Source organism: Caloenas nicobarica, chromosome 3, assembly GCF_036013445.1.
Source record: "Caloenas nicobarica isolate bCalNic1 chromosome 3, bCalNic1.hap1, whole genome shotgun sequence".
Lineage (NCBI taxonomy): Eukaryota > Metazoa > Chordata > Aves > Columbiformes > Columbidae > Caloenas > Caloenas nicobarica.
Genome location: NC_088247.1, coordinates 87,688,893 through 87,706,794, shown reverse-complemented (window position 1 = coordinate 87,706,794; position 17,902 = coordinate 87,688,893). Strand labels below are relative to the sequence as shown.

Below are 17,902 nucleotides of genomic sequence, written 5' to 3'. Positions count from 1 at the left end.
GCTGGGGAGCGGCAGCGGCCAGCGCGGCGCGGCCCGGACCGGGCAACATGTCCGCGCCGGCGGGCGGCGGCAGGAGCGGCGCCGCTGACTGGGGCGGCTTCGAGGACAACATGCAGGTGGGGCCAGGCCGGGCGAGGGGTGGCGGCGGTGCTGCGGCGCCGGGCCGAGCGGGCGCTGACGCTGTCTGCCCCGCCGCAGGGTGGCGGCTCCGCCGTCATTGACATGGAGAACATGGACGACACGTCGGGCTCCAGCTTCGAGGACATGGGGGAGATGCACCAGCGCATGAAGGAGGAGGAGGAAGAGGAGGCGGAGGGCGAGGCGGGGGCCGCCGAGGAGGAGGACGGGGAGTTCCTGGGCATGAAGGGGCTGCGGGGGCAGCTGGGCCGGCAGGTGGCTGACCAGGTGAGTGTGGCCTCCGGCCGCCACAGCCCCGCGGGCGCCCCCGCCCGCCCTGCCGCTACCAGCTCCCTTCTCTCCGCAGATGTGGCAGGTGGGGAAGAGACAAGCCTCCCGGGCCTTCAGCCTCTACGCCAACATCGACATCCTCCGGCCCTACTTTGACGTGGAGCCCGTTCAAGTTCGTGCCAGGTGAGCAGGGCCTGGTTCGGTACAACCGTGTCCTGGGTGCACCCAGCACAGCATTGCCAGCCGGGCGAGGGAGGTGACTGTCCCGCTCTGCTCTGCACTGATGCGGCCTCACCTGGAGCGCTGTGTGCAGCTCTGGGCGCCACAGGATAAAAAAAGATATAAAGCTACTGGAGAGTGTCCAGAGGAGGGCCATGAAGTTGGTGAAGGGTTTGGGCAGGAAGCCATATGAAGAGCGGCTAAAGTCACTTGGTTTGTTCGGCCTGGAGGAGACTGAGGGGAGACCTCATTGTGGTCTACAGCTTCCTCACAAGGGGAAGAGGAGGGGCAGGCACAGAACTCTTCCCTTTAGTGACCAATGACAGAACCTGAGGGAATGGCAGGAAGATGTGCCAGGGGAAGTTTAGCTTGGACATTAGGAAAAAATTCTTCCCCTAGAGGGTGGTGGAGCACTGGAACACGCTCCCCAGGGAGGTGTCACAGCCCTAAGCCTGACAGTGTTCAAGAAGAGACTGGACAACACCCTCAGACACATGGTGTGAATTTTGGGGTTGTCCTGTGCAGGGACAGGAGTTGGACTCAATGAGCTTTGTGGGTCCCTTCCAACTCAGGACATTGTATGATTCTATGATCTCCACCATGGGGCATGGGGGAACAGGGAGCTGGCCGCTTCTTGCTGGCGAGATGCTGGCTGTCCCCCCAAAGCGAGCAAGCTGGGGTGGGCTGCCAGTCTTGCAGAAAGGCTCAGATATGGGGAAGCACACTGTGCTTTGTTCCAGTGTCCTCAATTATGTCCCCCAGGTGGGCTGGCGGCCCTGTCACCCAGCATTGCTGCTCTGGGCAGAAAAAAGGGCTTTGGGACATCTTCAGCCTTTTACTACTCAGCTGTGTTATGGAGCTTCTGTTGGATTTGCAACACAGTTGCATACGAAAAGGCAAAGTTTTGTCAGGCTGGATGAAGAAAGGTGCCTTTCCTTCCTGCTGTTCTGTCAATGATCTATTATCCCTGAGTGGATCTCTGAATGTTTTCATTTAATCCCCTCTGGCAAAATTAACCTGTTGACAGTAAGGTTTTTCTACTTTAGTTACCTTATGTGACCCTTTAGAAGGAATCTCTGTCCCCCAAGGCCTGTGACCTCAGCAGAAAACAGTGATGACAGGCGTATGGAATGTTTTACTTCTGAAGCATTTTGTTAACCATCCTTTTGTCCTCCCTGCTGCTGATGTCATTCCCTGCTTTGCTGTGATGCAGACTGCTGGAGTCCATGATTCCTGTGAAGATGATTAATTTTCCACAGGTGAGTTCCCATTTGCTGAATCAGACTCGGTGCCCTAAGTGAGTGTCCCACAGACACTTTGTAAAACTTAAGTTCCTACTAACATGGTTTAATTGAGTTTGTTAGGTGTTCATCTCCCTGAACATGCCAGTAAACCCTTTCCTGTGGTTGTTCCAAACCCCATTCTGCTACCTTTATTGCTGGTACAGTTCTAGACCTCTAAATTTCACTTATCCCATTTCTGCATCCTGTTTAAGACCACTTTGACTCCTCATCATGCAGCCCCTATTCTGCCTGGCTTCTACCAGCAATGGCTGTTACTTCTCAGGTGGACAGTTGATAAACTTAAGCCAAGGCACTTCTCGTATTGCTTGGGGAGGGCAGCCTGGTGTTCAGGAGCACTAACCAAACCTTCCCTGATCTGTCTCCTCTTGTAGAAGATTGCAGGCGAGCTTTATGGACCCCTCATGCTGGTTTTCACGCTGGTGGCCATCCTTTTGCATGGGATGAAGACCTCGGACACCATCATTGTACGTCATGTCACAGTGATAAGTTGTGGTTTGACTGGAGCTCTGAATTGCTATAAGGATTCTAGAAAGGGAGAGGAAACCTCTTCCATGACTGGATAGCATCTTGCTGAAAAGAAGATTGATTTGAGGAAGAGCCTGTTGGTTTTGAGGTGGGAGGAAGGATGCTCCAGAAAGTCTTGATGCTGGGGTAGCTGGAGTGAAGGTCACATGGCACCCTGGGTGCTGCTAGCCAGCTATTTGATAATGCCTGGAAAGGCTCTTGGAACATTCTGTGTTGGAATTTGGGTGCCGGCAGGTCACTTTTTTGAGTCTTCCTCATCCTGATGCTGTCTCCACAGAGGGAAGGCACACTGATGGGTACGGCAATTGGCACCTGCTTCGGTTACTGGCTGGGTGTCTCCTCTTTCATCTATTTCCTGGCATATCTGTGCAATGCCCAAATCACGATGGTGCAGATGCTGTCACTGTTGGTATGTACAGATGGGGTTGTCCCAAGGTGCGGGTGGCTGCACGAGGTGTTCAAGCACGAGGGTGGCCTGTTATCTCTTCCCAGTGAATGGGTGAAGTCCTTGTAAATCGGTGTTCCCAGACGACTGCACTGGGACAGCCTGGAATTCCACGATGCTCTTCTGACCTGCCTCAGCCCAGGCACAGCGATAGCTAAAAGAGGCAGTTCCTTCGTGCAGGTCTCCTGCTTTGCACTTCCTGATCTGAGAGGCTGGTGGTAAAAAAACAAAACAAAACAGGAGATTCCAATCTCTCTGGCATCAGAAGCTCTTTCCACTGTTTCCCAAGTTGTTGCAATCTCTGACATCCCTGTGAATCCTTTGGACAGATTATCTGGGTGTGAGCTGCTGTTAAAATTGTTGTGCCAGTTGACTCTTTGGCATCGAATGAGTGGTGTGTGAAGTGTTGCCTTAGTGAAGTGTTGCAGGAATATGCTGCTTGTGCTCTGATCAATGGCCCTTTGTGTGGGACTGACGCTTGTGACATGAACAATTTTGTTTTGTCAGGGCTATGGCCTTTTTGGACACTGCATCACTCTCTTTGTCACCTATAATATCCATTTCCATTCCCTCTTCTACATCTTCTGGTTGGGTGTTGGTGGACTCTCTACACTACGAATGGTAAGAGACAGGCAGCCTGGGGCCCTCCTATTCTGGGGACGAAAAAAGAGAGGGAAGCGTTGTTTGCTTTCTGTTCCTTGAGCCAGGCAGTTCATTTCACAAGTTGGGCTGCTGTGAAGAACAGCCTGATGCTCCAGGATCATTTGGCCACTGGTGTGTGGAGGTGACGCTTGGCTTAATATCCTCACACATTCTGTCAGCTGCAGGTTTGCTCCCTTGCAGCCCCAGCTGCTGTGGAGAGCCATGCCTGAGCATCCAGAACTCTTGACAAGACTGGGCAAGGTTCACCTACATGAAACAAAGTCAGATTACTCTGAATTTGGTGATGCAAACTGCAAAAAAGGGTCTGAGCAGTGCTTCCCCTGGCTCCTGCTACTTGGCCCATCCTCATGTGTGCTCCTGACTGCAGTGCCAGTGGCTCAGGTAGCAGCTACCTTGTCGCTAATCTCCACCTCTCTCCTAGGTTGCTGTGTTGGTGTCACGCACCGTGGGGCACACCCAGCGGCTCATCCTATGTGGGACCCTTGCTGCTCTGCATATGCTTTTCCTCCTCTATCTGCACTTTGCTTATCACAAGGTGGTAGAAGGTAAGCAAGGGAGATATGAAGGCATATCCTGTTAGATATGGAGGAAGAGGGAGCTGCTTTTTGTTCTCTCTGAGAGAAAGGATGGAAAGTTTCGATCTGACCTGAGCGCATCTGTGCCATTTGCAACCCAAGTGAGACCAACACTAGCTTTATTAGAAGAAGCTGTCAAAGTATGGTGGCAGGTGGATGTGGGGTAGTCTCTGTGCACTGAGTTTTAGTACTTACAGTACTTAAGACCTAAGTCGTGAGGTACGAAGCTTGTTCTTTCCCCACAAATTAAGTGTTACAGCACTGACTGTTCTTGCACGCAGATGTCCAGTCCTTTCCTGAATCTTGCTGAAGTCAGATTGCTTTTGTCTGATCAGGAAATATGTCATAAGTCTTTCTCCTACTTTGTGTAACATGGGTTTTTTTGATCTTGTCTTGTACAACACTGATAGCAGAAGCTGCATCTTCCCCAGTTAGTGCTGTTTACCAGGCTTTACATATTCAGGTCCCCTTTTTTTTAAAAAAAAAGCAAGCCCTTTTCTGAGTTTAGGCAGCCAGATCTGTTCATGGTATTGCAGCTAAATCTACATAATTTGGGGTTACAGCACAGCAAGAAGTCCTTTTAGATGTAAATACTGTTCTTTCCTGGATCCATTCTTATGGTGAAGGTTCTGAGCCCTGATCTGCAACTTTTCAGCAGATGAAATAGAAAATTGCTTGGAGTATATGTTATCCTTCAAGGATCTCCAAGACTAATTATCAATCTTGAGAAGGTCATTGACAGGAACTAGAGGACACTTTCATCAGTACGTGTGTTTCCTGCCAAACAGGCTATGCTCCCATTGCAGTCACAAAAATTCCACATTGCACCCCCAGCTGCAGCTCCTGATTTGAGTCTGCAAGTGTATCTCGGGATTAAAGCAAATAATTCGTCTAAGAGCAGGGTCTGTGCTGGGATGAGGTGGGGAGAGGATTTCATCAAGCTGCCCCAGCAGAGCAGCATCCCTACCAATGTCTGAATTTGGGTCAAATGGCAGGGGCCTGGATTTGGTACCCTCAAAGTGAAAGGGTCTGTGTTCCTCTTGGGAACACGCAGTTTCCCTGCCCCAAGGACAAGCTCTGATCTATACCCTGTAGTCTCTGGATGGATGTGTTTATTGCTTTTCATTTTTTGGGCCTAGGTGTCTCCTCCCATAGGCTCCAAATGCTTTACATATCTCGGGTCCTGCCACCATCAGCCATTACCTGGCCAGAAAGAAAAGCAAGCAGAGATATGCCACCTGCATCTGAACTAACCCTTGCTACTCTCCCCTTTTCTCTGTTCCCTGCAGGTATCCTGGACACATTGGAAGGACCCAACATGCCACCCTTTCAGAGAGTTGCCAGAGACATTCCAGTTGTTTCCAATGCTGTACTGAACACAACGGCCAAAGCTGTTGCATTGACCCTGTAGTTTCACAGACTTGGACTTGCTTCCTTCACTACTTTCGGGGCTGCATAGGGCCATAATAACCTGCTGCCTCTTAGGAACTGGACAGCACAGCAGGAAGATGACTTGGTTTTGTTTCTCTGGACCTGTCCTTTGGGTTGCAGTTTCGGGCAGCTGAGTGGACTGCACCTCACACAGAAGAACCATGCTCATCTCCCACCCAGGTCTGGGCTGTCAGGAGTAGAGTGGTTCTGTTGCCTGCATGTTTAGCTGGGATTTCCCAGCAGAGTTGTCCCTTACCCCTATTTCCGCTTGCTGATGTAACCCCAGGGCTATCTGCCCTGTTCCTGTCCTGAAGAGGGAAGAAGTAAATTGATGTTGGTGCTGAGTGATGTCTTATGTTTGAGCCTTCTTGAGTAATGAGAGAGTGGTGTTTGGTCTCTATGCCTTTATCTGTCCTGTTCTAGACTCAAAGCAGGATTCTTTGTAATTTTCTGCTGTCCTACTTCAAATGTTCTGTCATACGTGGCCTGTCTTGGTCCCCTTTTCCATAGCCCAAAAGATACAGAAACTTTCATTTCTCTGGAGATTTTCAGGACCAGCATGATGTTTAACTACATTCTCTTCCTTGTCATGTTCCAGATTGATCACACTCTTTCCACTTGGTCCAAGCTGCTACCTCACCTCACTGTCTCTTCTCTGTACATCAGAAATGCATCTGTCCCATGCTTCCACAACACCTGTTGTTCATATCACCCTTCTGCCTGTGTTGCTCTGTGGGACAGCAGTTCTGACTTGACTGCAGGGACAGTGTGTTTGTGCATGGTCTCCTGTGGATAGTTCTACTGAAGAGGCCAGTTCACCTCAGCTCACCCTCATGCAGCTTGCTCTCATGTCTCCCAGCTGTGGGTCTGTCACCCCCTTGCTCTGAGCAGGAATGGCATCCTGCTCCCCCAGACACACAGGCTGCTGTGCACTGTCTGGCTTTTCAAGCTGAGTCTAGACCTTACTTCTGAAAGGACTCCTGGAGCCTCGAGAGTCTCTGGCAAACTTTTCTCCAGTGTTTCCATTAAACAAGGGCAGAAATGAGGGAATGCACACAGTAATAGAGTTGGCACATTTATCTCCAGCATACTGATGCAGGAAAGCTCCAGCAAGAATGGGAAAGCAGAGCAGCCCAGCCTAGGCTTACTTGCACTGCAGTAACTCACAGGTGCGTAGTGCAGATTGGAGCCTTCCCTCGCTGCTCTAACTTGCACTGGTCCAATAATGGAAAGCTGTGAGCTGGCATCTCACTTTTCACCTTCTTTCTCTTCTCCCTATAGTTCTGGATGACTAGGGGAAAGGAACTACTCCTCAGAGAAGTTCATCCTTAGGCTCAGACTGGAAAAAAAAAAGTATCCTGTCTTGATGTACCCACAAGTTATCTGTGCATGAGGCAGAGAGCGCGTCAGAACGGCGCTCTTCGGCCCCTTGCTTATATTAGTGGGAGAGGATGCAGCTGTTGTGGCATTAGGACTAGCACCAAGGTGCAATGAAAGATAGTGCCAGCTGCTGTCAGCCAGCTGGTCATCTGCTTCAGTTAAAACAAAAATGTCCCTGGATGGGACTTGCCCATTTTCACAGACCTACTTTTCACTGTTTGCTTATCCCCAAGTTCATAATTTCTTCCCCTTTCAAAAGCAAGAAGCTTGTCTGCTAACAAACACATACGTAGTAGACATGTTCTCTCCCTCTCTTCTCCTGCCCCCCAGCTTGCACCTTGGGAAACTTATTTTGGCTAAAGAACACCACTCAGAACAATTTGGGGGAATCATTTTGAGCTAGTAGTCTCTCATGTTTTTTGGACCAATTGCACCACTTTAAACTCCCAGAATTTCCATTACTTTCCAACTTGGCAAAATGGAAGTGTTAGTTTGTAATGCTGCACGACTCTGGTATTTCCCTCTTTATAACGCCACAGGAGGTTGGTTTCTAATTTGCGCTTCTTGCCCTGGCAGCCTAGAATGGGTTTGTTTCTCTTGGTGCAAACTTTCCAAGCACAGGCAGAGGGGAAGGAAAGGAGAAAGAGACAATTGTCACTAGAATTAAGTCCAGCCAAGAAGAAATGTCATTCTTTGCCAAACACCACCACTGCTGCTCTACAGACACTGCAAAAGAAGTGCTTGTTCTCCCCCCCCACACCTAGCTAAATCAGAGGGATGAAGCTGCACTCTGTGTTTTCACTCAAAGCATGGGAGAGAGCAGTAAGCAAATGCTTCAGGCTTCTCCTCTGCAGCTTGTGTGACATGTCAGCTGGGGACAGATGACCAGGGTGACAACCAACCACCCTCTTGGGAGCTGTGGGGCTTGCTCTGCTCCAGTTCTTCAGCGCTGATTAATTCTCTGTGCAGCAGCAGCTGGAAGCTGAATTGCTCTGTACTGCCAGAAATTCAGCACTCGGCTGAGAGCTTCAGCATCCCTTTTGCTGACAGAGAAGGATGCACTTCTGCAGGGAAATGCATGCATGCTGCAGTTCCAGGGAGCATGCTAATCACGTAGCCCTAGTAAAGTCCTTGTGGGAGGGCACCTCTCAGTGCTTACTCAAGTCCTCTAGTTATCAGGACAAACCTTACAGCCCTATCATGCCAGACTATCTCTGCCTTTGTTTCCTGCCATGGCTCTTGCGGCAAATCTAAAATAATTTTCTCCCTCCTCCCTTGCAGCAGATCTGAAATAATTCCCCCCATCACCTCCCCCTTTTGAGGAAGCATAGCTTTGTGAGAACTGTGTAAGCCCCTTTTTATTAAAGCTGAAATAAACATATGAAGCTGTCAGATTAAAAAGAGGAAGATAAAATGTATATTGAGGTATCGATGACCTCCTTCTCTCCTCTGCAGCACCTGGGAGTCCAACCCTTCTTACAGTCCATCCTTTTTGCACTGTCACCTTAGCTGTGTTTTGGGTTACAGGCAGACTGTTTCTTCTCCCATTTGTTTTCCTTCCCGCATCTAGTCTCACTCGAGCTGCCCCACATCTACTGTTTTTCTTTGTTTATGTGTTTGCTCTTGATAGCATCAGTCTAGAGAGTCAACTCTCTCCTTGTACCCCCAGCAGGTAAGCAATAAACTACCTTCCTCATACCTGCTGGGTAACTGCACACGGCAAGGAAGCAATATCTAGTTCTTCATAAAATACCACTGCTAAATTCCCCTCTGCATAGCTCTTAATTAGGTTTAGTGAATCAAAGTTCTAACCATTAGCTCCTGTGCCAGTTTTCCCAACATATTTGAGCATAAAGCAAGGTGGGACACTTGTCCCCTCAATGTGCTCTTGCTCCTGACAACAGGCAGTGAAGATGCCAGCACTAGGGCATCTTCATCAGCGCTTCAGGGCTGCTGCTGTCAGTTGAAGTGGGACATGTCCCAGGGGCTCTTCACCAAACACCTCTCTAAAAATAGCCTATTTAATGAAGCATGGGTTAATTAGTGCCTGGAGATAATTGTGAGGTGAAACTGTGTGCAATCTTCCTGTCAACCTATACAAATCAGCAGGTGGTTATTTCCTTGGTCACTCCCGTGCCCACCACTCTGACATCCAGTCTCTGCCCCTCGCAGCCCTGCATTAAGTAGGATCCTGTTCTCACCTGTACCATGTAATGTGACCTTAGAGATCAGTTGTTCCTTTGTTGAAAGCCATCACCTGTACAACTGCTCATTGCTCGCAGCTGCTGCTCACATCGCATTGCAGATGTGTTGCCAGGGCAGTGGTCTGGTCTTGGCACAGCTTGAAGGTACAGTATCAAGCCCATGCATCCCTGTGCAACAGGGAAACAGAGAGAGGTGTGTAGATAGCTCTAGAGAACAGCAAAGGATTACTCAAAGGGCATGGTGACGCTTACACTATAAATAGATGATACAGCCAAAGTCTTAAAGCTGACATGTGAGTACAGCTGCTTCTCTGTAGCTCCCCTTATCTCTTCTAGGACCTAACGTGCAGCCCTGAGCTCAGGTGACCTGCTCCTCCATTTTAGTGGAGGAGAATTGCTTCACATCCCCTTCCACATCCTGTTTTTCCCCTCAGTTTCCATCACTTCTCCCACCCTGGCCTGCAAACCAAGCAGAGGAGCCTGGGTTTGACCCTGAGTTACCCACCGGACTGGAATTCACTTGAGCGCTGCTATACGCAGCAGCTAGATTAGTTACGTGCAGAAAGCTGCCTACTTAGGCGGTTTAACCTAATTTCCACATCACTGGCTTCCTTTTTCAGCTCAGTGGAGTTGAAAATGCAGAGGCCCTGCTTCCTATTTCTCTCCAAGTACAGGATTACCCAACAGGGGGAGAGAGCGGACAAATCCCTCTGATCCATACCCACGGATGCCGCGGGTCAGGCTGAGGGTGAAGGCTGCGTGCCCGCGGGGATATGGGTGCCCGCGGGGATATGGGTGCCCGCAGCACTTCCCCACCCTCCTCCACCTTTCACCAGCTGCCTCCCAGCACCAGGTCCACAAGCCCTGGGCCATGAGAGGCAGTTCACACCAACCTCAGCTCAAAGCCATGGGTCCAGGCTTGAGGTGTTGTGGGTTTAAGCACAGATGTCACCTAAGCCGGCAGAAGACTTCTGCCCCTCACATCAAGAAACGCCGAGTATGCCATGGACCAGCGGCTTTGGGCCCTTCCCCTGGCGGGAGCGGGGAGGCAGGGACAGCCCTTCCAAGGGGCTGCCCCCACCCTCCCTCCCTCTCCTCCTGCACCCCTCAGTGCCGGGGATGCAGCCGCCGCCGGCCTCGCCCCGCCATCGCCTCAGGGCGCCGGGCAGGAACCGGCGAGCGGCGGCTTCGCCCCTCACGGGCTTCGAGTGGCACCGGAGCCCAAGATGGCGGGAGGGGCCGCCGGGGTGGGGTGGGAAGGGAAGTCCGTCCGCGCACGCAACCTCCCGCGAAGAGGCGGCCCCGCCCGGCGGGGGGCCGGGGTTGGGCGGCGGCGGGGCCCGCCCCGGGCGGGAGGAGGGCCTGGAGCGGCGGCGGGGAGGAGGCGGGGCGGCCCGGCAGGTGCGGGCGGGGCGGGGAGCGGCGGGGCTGCCCGGCAGCCGCCTGGCGCTGCTGGTGCGGCGCGGCCCCGCGGAGCTCAGAGCCCGGCGCCGGTCCGGATTAGCCCCCGCCGATGGCTGCCCCAGGTCTCCCCGCCCGCGGAGGGGCGGCGGCCCCGCCGGGGGAAGCGGGGCGGCCCGGCGGCCGCCGGTGAGGCTGGGCGGTGACGCCCCCGGGGCCACAGCGGGCCGGGACTGCCCGGCGGCAGCGGCGGCGTTGGCGCCCGCCCCGGCCCGCAGCGCGCAGCGCGGCTTCCCCCCGGCGTCCAGCCGCCGCGACGGGATCGGCGGGCGGCGGCGGCGGGCGGCTGCTCCCCGAACGGGGGGAAGATGCTGCCGGGGTCCATCCAGATCTCCGGGGAGACGCTGTCGGGGGCGGAGATCCGGGACATCTGCGAGAGCCTGCGGGAGAACTCGGTGCGGCTGCTGTCCCTGCGCGGCTGCCAGCTCTCCGAGCGCGACTTCGGGCACGTCTGCCGGGGGGCGGCCGAGTCCCGCTCCCTGGCCCAGCTCAACCTCAACCTGGGCATCGTCTCCAACATCAACCGCGTCAAGCAGCTGGCCGAGGCCCTGAAGACAAACCGCTCCGTCCAGTCGCTCTTGTGAGTACAGCGGGGCAGGGGGCTGCGGGGGTGCCCCGGCCCTCCCCTCCCCCCGGCCGGGGACGGGTCTTTCGGGGGCTTGCAGCTCCGGGCCAGCCCCTGAATTTAAGTCTTGTCGGAGGAAAAACGCCCTTGAGGCTGCAGAGAGTCATCCCTCGCCCTTCGCCCGGCTGGGGGGAGCCACCCCTGCCCCCACCAGCTGGGCACGGCCGTGGCTTTCCCTCCTGACCTCTGCAACCGGGGCTGCCCCTGCCCCGCTGGCATCCCCTGCACCCCCTCACCCGGCTGGGAGAGGAGGGCTGCTGTAGCGGCCAGGCGACCCTCACAGCGGAGGCTTCCTAGCGCTTTTTCCCCTCGTGGGGTTAGGATTTGTCATCCACCCCACTTTGTCTGCTTCTCCCTCCCCGCTGGGTTGATTTAGCCAACAGGGAGAAGGCTGCTCAGTCATTTTCCCTTTCACCTGCACAGCCTCCATGGGAGCCCCCTGACGGATGCAGGCTTGGCTCTCCTCAACCCTGCTCTCTCCATCCACCCCTCGCTGGTGGCTCTGGATCTAGGAGACTGCATGCTGGGCGATGAAGGCATCAACCTTATCTGTGGGCTCCTGCCACCTGATGGGGCCAAGTCCGGTAAGCACCAGGGGCTGTGAGCTGCACAGTGACCAGTGAAGCTTCATGTGGAGCAAATGCACACAGCAATAAATCCTCAGCCCTAGAGGAGGCAGGCTTTCTAGTTTCTTTGGGCTGAGGAATTTTTTTCCCCAACTTAGTTAAGCAGAAATCCAAGCAACAGATGAGTGGTTCTCTTGGGTAGGCATGGGCTTTGTGCTATTGATCTGTCCTGCTGGCAGTTTAGAGCTCAGGGACCAACAGGTTGCTTCTATTTCATGACAGGAGCATTTGAAACTGGAGGAGGGGACTGCTTGGACTGTGAATTTATTATTTTGCATTTGCATGTTGATAATGACAGTGGATAAATACGTGGTGTGTCCCCCTACCTTAGCACTTGCCTTTATTGTTGGTCCCTGCTTGCGGGTGCTCTGAGTGTGGAGTTGCATGGTCATAGCCTTAGATCTTTGCAGATGGTCTTTGGTGGTCAGAGGCCAGTGGGCCAGTTAAGCTGAGAGCTGGCATGTGCTGAGGTAACACCACCCCTCTCTCCTGACTCTCAAAGTGCTTTCCACCTCTCCCCAGCACCTTCTCCTCTGTGTGCACACAGTGCCGCTGATGCTGTTATCTCTGCTGGCCCACCCCCCCAGGTGCAGGCTGCAGAGCCTACTGTCCCCATTATCCTCTCTCCAACCTGTCACTTTGTGCCACCCCCTCCTCCTGGTCAGTCACCTCGCATACCCCTTACTTGTTTCCATTGTGTTTGCTATTTAGAGTAAGCAGGACATAGGATAGGAGAGCAGAGAAATGGAGTAGTCACACCATGGGCAAATGAAGGGCTACTGCTGAAGACTGAAATATTTCATTGATCAGTGAAATACGACGACAGTTGTCAGAGCAAGCCAAACCTTTTAGTCCTTCAGAGTACAGGGGATATGACTCAAAACTGTTCTAGTTAGCTGGACTAGTTCCCCTGGGACTGCTTTGGTGACCCTAAGGCTCTGGTTTGGCTTCTCTCTCTTCTCCAGGCCTCAAAGAGCTGACGCTGAGCGCCAACCCAGGTGTCACAAGCAAAGGCTGGGGACGCCTGGCCATTGCAGTGGCTCACAGCTCACAGCTCCGTGTGCTGAACCTGGACTACAACCCCCTAGGTAAGCTGGGGGGCCAGGGAGGAGGAGCAGGGGATGCTGCACCCCTGCCTCTCAGTGTTTGTGCGATTTGTGTTTATAGGCAGCTGGGGGCTGAGCTCTAGAGGGGCAGTAAAGCTTCACCAGCAGGATGGGGCAGTTTCTTGAATGCGTCCCTTCTAATCCCCAGCAGCGAGTTTATCCTGTCAGGTGCTTTCAAATGTGGGGAAAGCCAGCCTTGCCACGTGCCCTGACGTGGAGGTGCAGAAAGGAGGTTGTACCCTGCCCACTCCACCGCCTTTGTTGTCACATTTGACCCTCTATGTCTCCCCTGTTCCTGAAGCCCTGGGCACCGATGCTGGCTTGGCAGATGCAGTGTGTCCCTGCGCTCCCTCCTTCCTCTTCCCAATGGAGCAGGGAGGAGGAGGAGGAGAGCCTGGCAGTGGTTGCCATGGAAACCAACTCTCTCCAGCTCTGCTGCAAGGTGGTGAGGAGACCAGGCCATGCCTCCCTTGAGCATCAGCTGGGTGCTCCCCTCTTCACCCAGTCTGGAAGTGGAGCCTCCCCCAAGCCCTGTCTGTCTGACTGAGTACCTCCTCTCTTGGGCAGGAAAGGCCTCAGAGTGTTACCTGACAGTAGTCTGTATTTCTTCCAAAAGAAGGTGTCACAGTTGTACAGTATCTTGGCACTCTCTGGGGAATGTCAGGTGAACACGCTGGAGTCCTGCCTCTTCACCAGCATCTCTCTTTAATGCTCCTGGTCCTGCTGCATCTACCCGCAAAGGTCTGCCCCCTTTCCAGGGTGGCAGTCTGTCAGCTGGTGCGGGGTCCTCTGTCTGGCTCCAAGATCCCCCTAGAGTGGTGTATTTGGCTCCTTATTCTGTGTCTGGGATGTCTTACAGTGACTGTTTAAAGGCCCTTACATCCTTGAGTAGGAAGGAGATTTGGGAACACATAATTCCTTGGGGAATAAAACCAATTTCACTGTGTTCCTTCGTGTCCTCCCTGATTATTAGTGACTGCTCCCATAACCACAAAATGGTGCACCTTTACCTTTTTTCTTAGTTATCAGCTTCCATCCCCCTCCAGGTAACTGAGATCTGGAGGTTGCCTCATGGCAGAAATACTCAGAGGATGTTTCTGTGACAGCCGCAGGCCCATGAGGGCATGTGGTATTACATGGAGAAAGGCAAGCACTGCTGACAGCCCTGGTTGCTTCTCCCACAGGTGACCAGGTAGCAGGGATGCTTGCTGTGGCTGTGGCCTCCAGTCGAACCCTCGAAGTTCTGGACTTGGAGGGAACAGGACTTACCAACCAGTCAGCCCAGGTATGAGAGCCTACAATTATGCTGCAGCATCAGTGACATTGAGGTCCTGGCTGTCTATAGAGGCCCTAGGACGTGTACCTGCGTCCATCCCCGTCCCTGGGTCCACGTGGACCTGCTCCTCTCCCTGCACCCAGGGGTGCTGTTGCTTTTCTCTGGCCTGTTGCATTCAGCCGCAGGAGGAGCTCATAAGCCACAGTTCTGACGTAGGGCTCCCGGATCTCCCTAAGGTCAGCAGGAAGAAACATGTGGATCTGGTTGTAGTTTGGTTTTCTTGGGAGAAGTAAGAGGTCAGACTTGCGATTGAGGATCAGAGCTAAAGCTCTGTGGACAGGTAGGGGCCACGGCTTGGTAGCACAGGGTCTCCTCTCAGAGCCCCAGTGCCCAGAGGTAAGAGGGGACTAGGCTGGATATGTGGAAGCAACAGGGTGGAGAGCAGTCCCCTCCTCTTTAGATGGAGCCAGGAAATCCAGGCTCAGCTCTTCCCGTAGAAAGATGGGAAGCCCTCAGGCTCTCAGAAAGCCTGGCAAAGGGAGGTAAAAGCTAAGGGAAGGCAGAGGTAAGAAGAGGAGGGCTTGAGTTTGCAGGGAGACAGAGCTTTGACCCTCTTACTGCTCAGCCTAGCTGCTGTTCATGCTGCTTGTCAGCCTGTTTATCTCACTCTCTGCCCAGACCTTGCTGGACATGGTAGAGAATTACCCCACAGCCCTACGGACACTCATCCTGGCGGAAAACAACATTAGTCCTGAGCTGCAGCAGCAGATCTCTGACCTGCTCTCAGAGGGTGAGGAAGAGGAGGAGACAGAAGCTCGCGAAGTCACAGCCAGGGAGAAGAACCCTTGGATCTGCCAGAACAGTAAGGACCTGGGCTGCTGGTGGGGACTGGCAGGCAGGAATAGAGGTGTCTGGGTGTTTCCAGTGCCACTGGTCTCTCATGGTGGGGTTGGTGAATAGTGTCTGTCCCTTCTCATGATCCAGACAGCCTCCAGGTGCGACCTTCACATTGCCGTGGAATAGTGTTGGGCTGAGCTGCATTTGGAAAGGCAGCCTCCAAGGGCAATGCAGCTGCTGCAGAGTGGAAACAGTACCTCAGAGGCCTTTTTCCTGATGCTGCAGGAACAAAATCTTTGTCCAAAGTCTTAAAACTCAAGGGCAAGAGCGGTAAAAATCTCAGGGGCCTTTGCCAGATATCCTAGCCAAAACTCATGTCATTCCTCACTGCTTCCAGAAACTCCTGCAATTCTGCAAACATGTGAGGGGTTAGCCAGGTACCAAAGCCTGTCTGGGCAGCGGCTTGTAGCAGAAAAAAAAAAAAAGGTATATTATGGAGATAGCAGTAGCCTGTTGTATATTGTTAGTATTTATGATATTGTATATTGTCATGCCTACCTTGTGACCCTGCTGGTTTTGGGATTTGGTTTGTGGTTTGTTTATTTTGTTTAGTTTCTTGGGTTTTATTTTTAGTTGTCCTTCCCTTCTCCCAGTTCCAGTATCAGACTAGCCGCAAAGAAGCACAACCACTCCCTGGGCCTCAAAACTTCTGGATCCTTATTTATTAGAGTCATAAAAATCCTTTACTGACATCTCTGGCTAAGTTTTGGATCCAATTCCGAGAAATTGGTCCCCAGAATAGAGATCCCACTCAGCAGTTTTGAGTATGTAGGACTCTGGATCTGAAGCATGCAGGCACCAAAAATCTCCCCCCCTCACATCCAGGAAAAAGCAAATTTTTCTCTGTTTAAAAAGGCTTCTGGATGGGAAACTGGTACCCTGCTGAGTTTCTTACTTGCTATGCGTGCCCATCCTCCTTGCAGCTGATTCACTTGGCGTGGGGAGGCTTGCAGCGTTCCTGGCTGGTTCTCTGTGCTGTCGCAGAGCAAGCAAGCTGCCCTTGCCTTCCTGAGGCAGGCAGGGGAGGGCTGCACAAACCCTCCATTCATGCAGTGCAGAAAGTCAGGATTTCCAGGCCTCTGCTGCCCTAAAATGGCTGCTTGCCCCCTGTCTTCCCTGCTCTGGGGTTTGGTTGGCTTGCAGCCTGCCAGCCCATCCCACCTGGACACCATGTCTGTAGCTGAAAACACTTGGTGAATGCAGATTTAAAGGTGTGCGCAGGGCTGGGTAAGGGCAGCACCAGCAGTATCACCTGCAAGTGTACGTGGGGAGGGTTCAGAGCTGATGCTGCTCTTGACAGCCAAGATCCCCACTCTGGCCTCTTGCTGCTGTCTCTGCCTTCCCACCTCCCCAAACATCAATTCTGTTCTGCTACGTGGCCAGAGTAGACCTTGTTACTATTTAATCTCACAACCCTCTCAGCAGTTTGCTTCCCACCCTGCAGTGCTCTAATTCCTCATCCTCACCTCTGGATCTGCAGCACAGCTCCGTGCTCTCTGCCAGCCCAAACGGCTCATGGTTTTCTTCCTCTCGCCACAGATTCCAGCTCCCAGATGGTCCTGATGACGTCAGGTCTCGGTGACAGCCTCTTAGCAGAAACAGAAATGTAGCTGGGCTACCCCCTGCTTCTGCCGAGAAGAGCACCGTGCCCGCTGGGGGAGTGAGAGTCTGCCAGCCCCCCTGCCTTCAGCGGGCTGCTCCAGTCACCTTCTCACGCATTTCACATCCCGTTGATGCCTCCCTTGGCGCTCTGAGCACCGGAGCCTGGTCTGAGCGAATCTCTACACGCGTCTCTGTGTTTGTCACACGCCCTGTCAGCCGCTTGTGATTGTCCAGTCGCTGCATGTGTCGCTCACGCTGCCCTGCCTCCCCCCCCACGCCCGGCTGTGCCCGCAGGGCACAGGCTGTATTTATTCAGATGTGTATAAGAGATGTTCTTTCTATGGCTTGTACTGCTGTCGCGATGAGAGTTTTATAAAGGTCACGGACGTGGCACCACTCATGGCAGTGTGAGCCTCCGTCACTCCTCTCCCGCGATGGGGCAGGCGCCGCTGGGTCCAGGCAGCTGCCTGGAGCAGGCAGGAGCTGTGCTGGGGCTTGGGTCCCGGCAGAGGGCAGCAGCCCCCCGCTCTGCTGCCTGCCCGCATCCTTGCAGGGGCAGGTTCTCCCCGACACTTGCCTGGCCCTGGAGGTCGGTCGGTCGGTCGTAGCCCAATTTGCTGTCCCCTAGGCCTCCCCCCTGCCCAGGGGGGAGAGGGCTGGACTAGGGCCCATCTGCAGGGAGCTTGGCACCAGCCCTGCACCCTCAGGTGAAGGCTTCAGCCCACACCAGTGCTCCAGGTTTCACTGCTCGGCCAAGCGCCCTTTGCCAGAGGCAGGCAAGAAGATCATGTTTCAAGGCTTGGATTAGGCTGGAAGATTAAATTGTGGCAGCAGCTGCTACTCAAGGGAACACAGAATAAAATCATTAATTATGGGAACAATGAAACAAGAAACTCTTCCTGTGTTACACTTTGCATACACCTAGGGCAGAAGGGCAGAGGCAGCATAACTTGGGAGATGGAGGGAATTTCATCACAGCCCTCTGACCTTTGTGGCACCACTCAACATGATAAGGAAACACTTCCAAGCATCCATATTGACATCCTACGGGAACTCTCTCTCTCATACTTGGAGGACTTCCTATCAGGGGTGTCTTATCAACCTGTTCTCCCTCCTCACACAAAAAAACCCCCACAAAATACTGACACTAGAATT

General features: G+C 53.3%; 2 protein-coding genes across 2 annotated transcripts; both read left to right on the top strand.

The window, feature by feature from the left end:
- The first annotated feature begins 5 nt into the window (after positions 1-5).
- On the top strand, positions 6-5,914 carry YIPF3 (Yip1 domain family member 3). Its single transcript, XM_065631967.1, has 9 exons — positions 6-116; positions 199-405; positions 485-591; positions 1,841-1,886; positions 2,303-2,395; positions 2,734-2,865; positions 3,409-3,522; positions 3,986-4,109; positions 5,429-5,914. Exons 1-9 carry the CDS (start codon positions 48-50, stop codon positions 5,548-5,550), a joined length of 1,014 nt encoding a protein of 337 aa, XP_065488039.1. The 5' UTR covers positions 6-47; the 3' UTR covers positions 5,551-5,914.
- Positions 5,915-10,550: 4,636 nt separating this feature from the next.
- On the top strand, positions 10,551-17,122 carry LRRC73 (leucine rich repeat containing 73). Its single transcript, XM_065632237.1, has 6 exons — positions 10,551-11,195; positions 11,664-11,824; positions 12,832-12,954; positions 14,157-14,257; positions 14,927-15,110; positions 16,685-17,122. The coding sequence occupies exons 1-6, from the start codon at positions 10,924-10,926 to the stop codon at positions 16,753-16,755; spliced, it is 912 nt and encodes a 303-aa protein (XP_065488309.1). The 5' UTR covers positions 10,551-10,923; the 3' UTR covers positions 16,756-17,122.
- Positions 17,123-17,902: the final 780 nt, after the last annotated feature.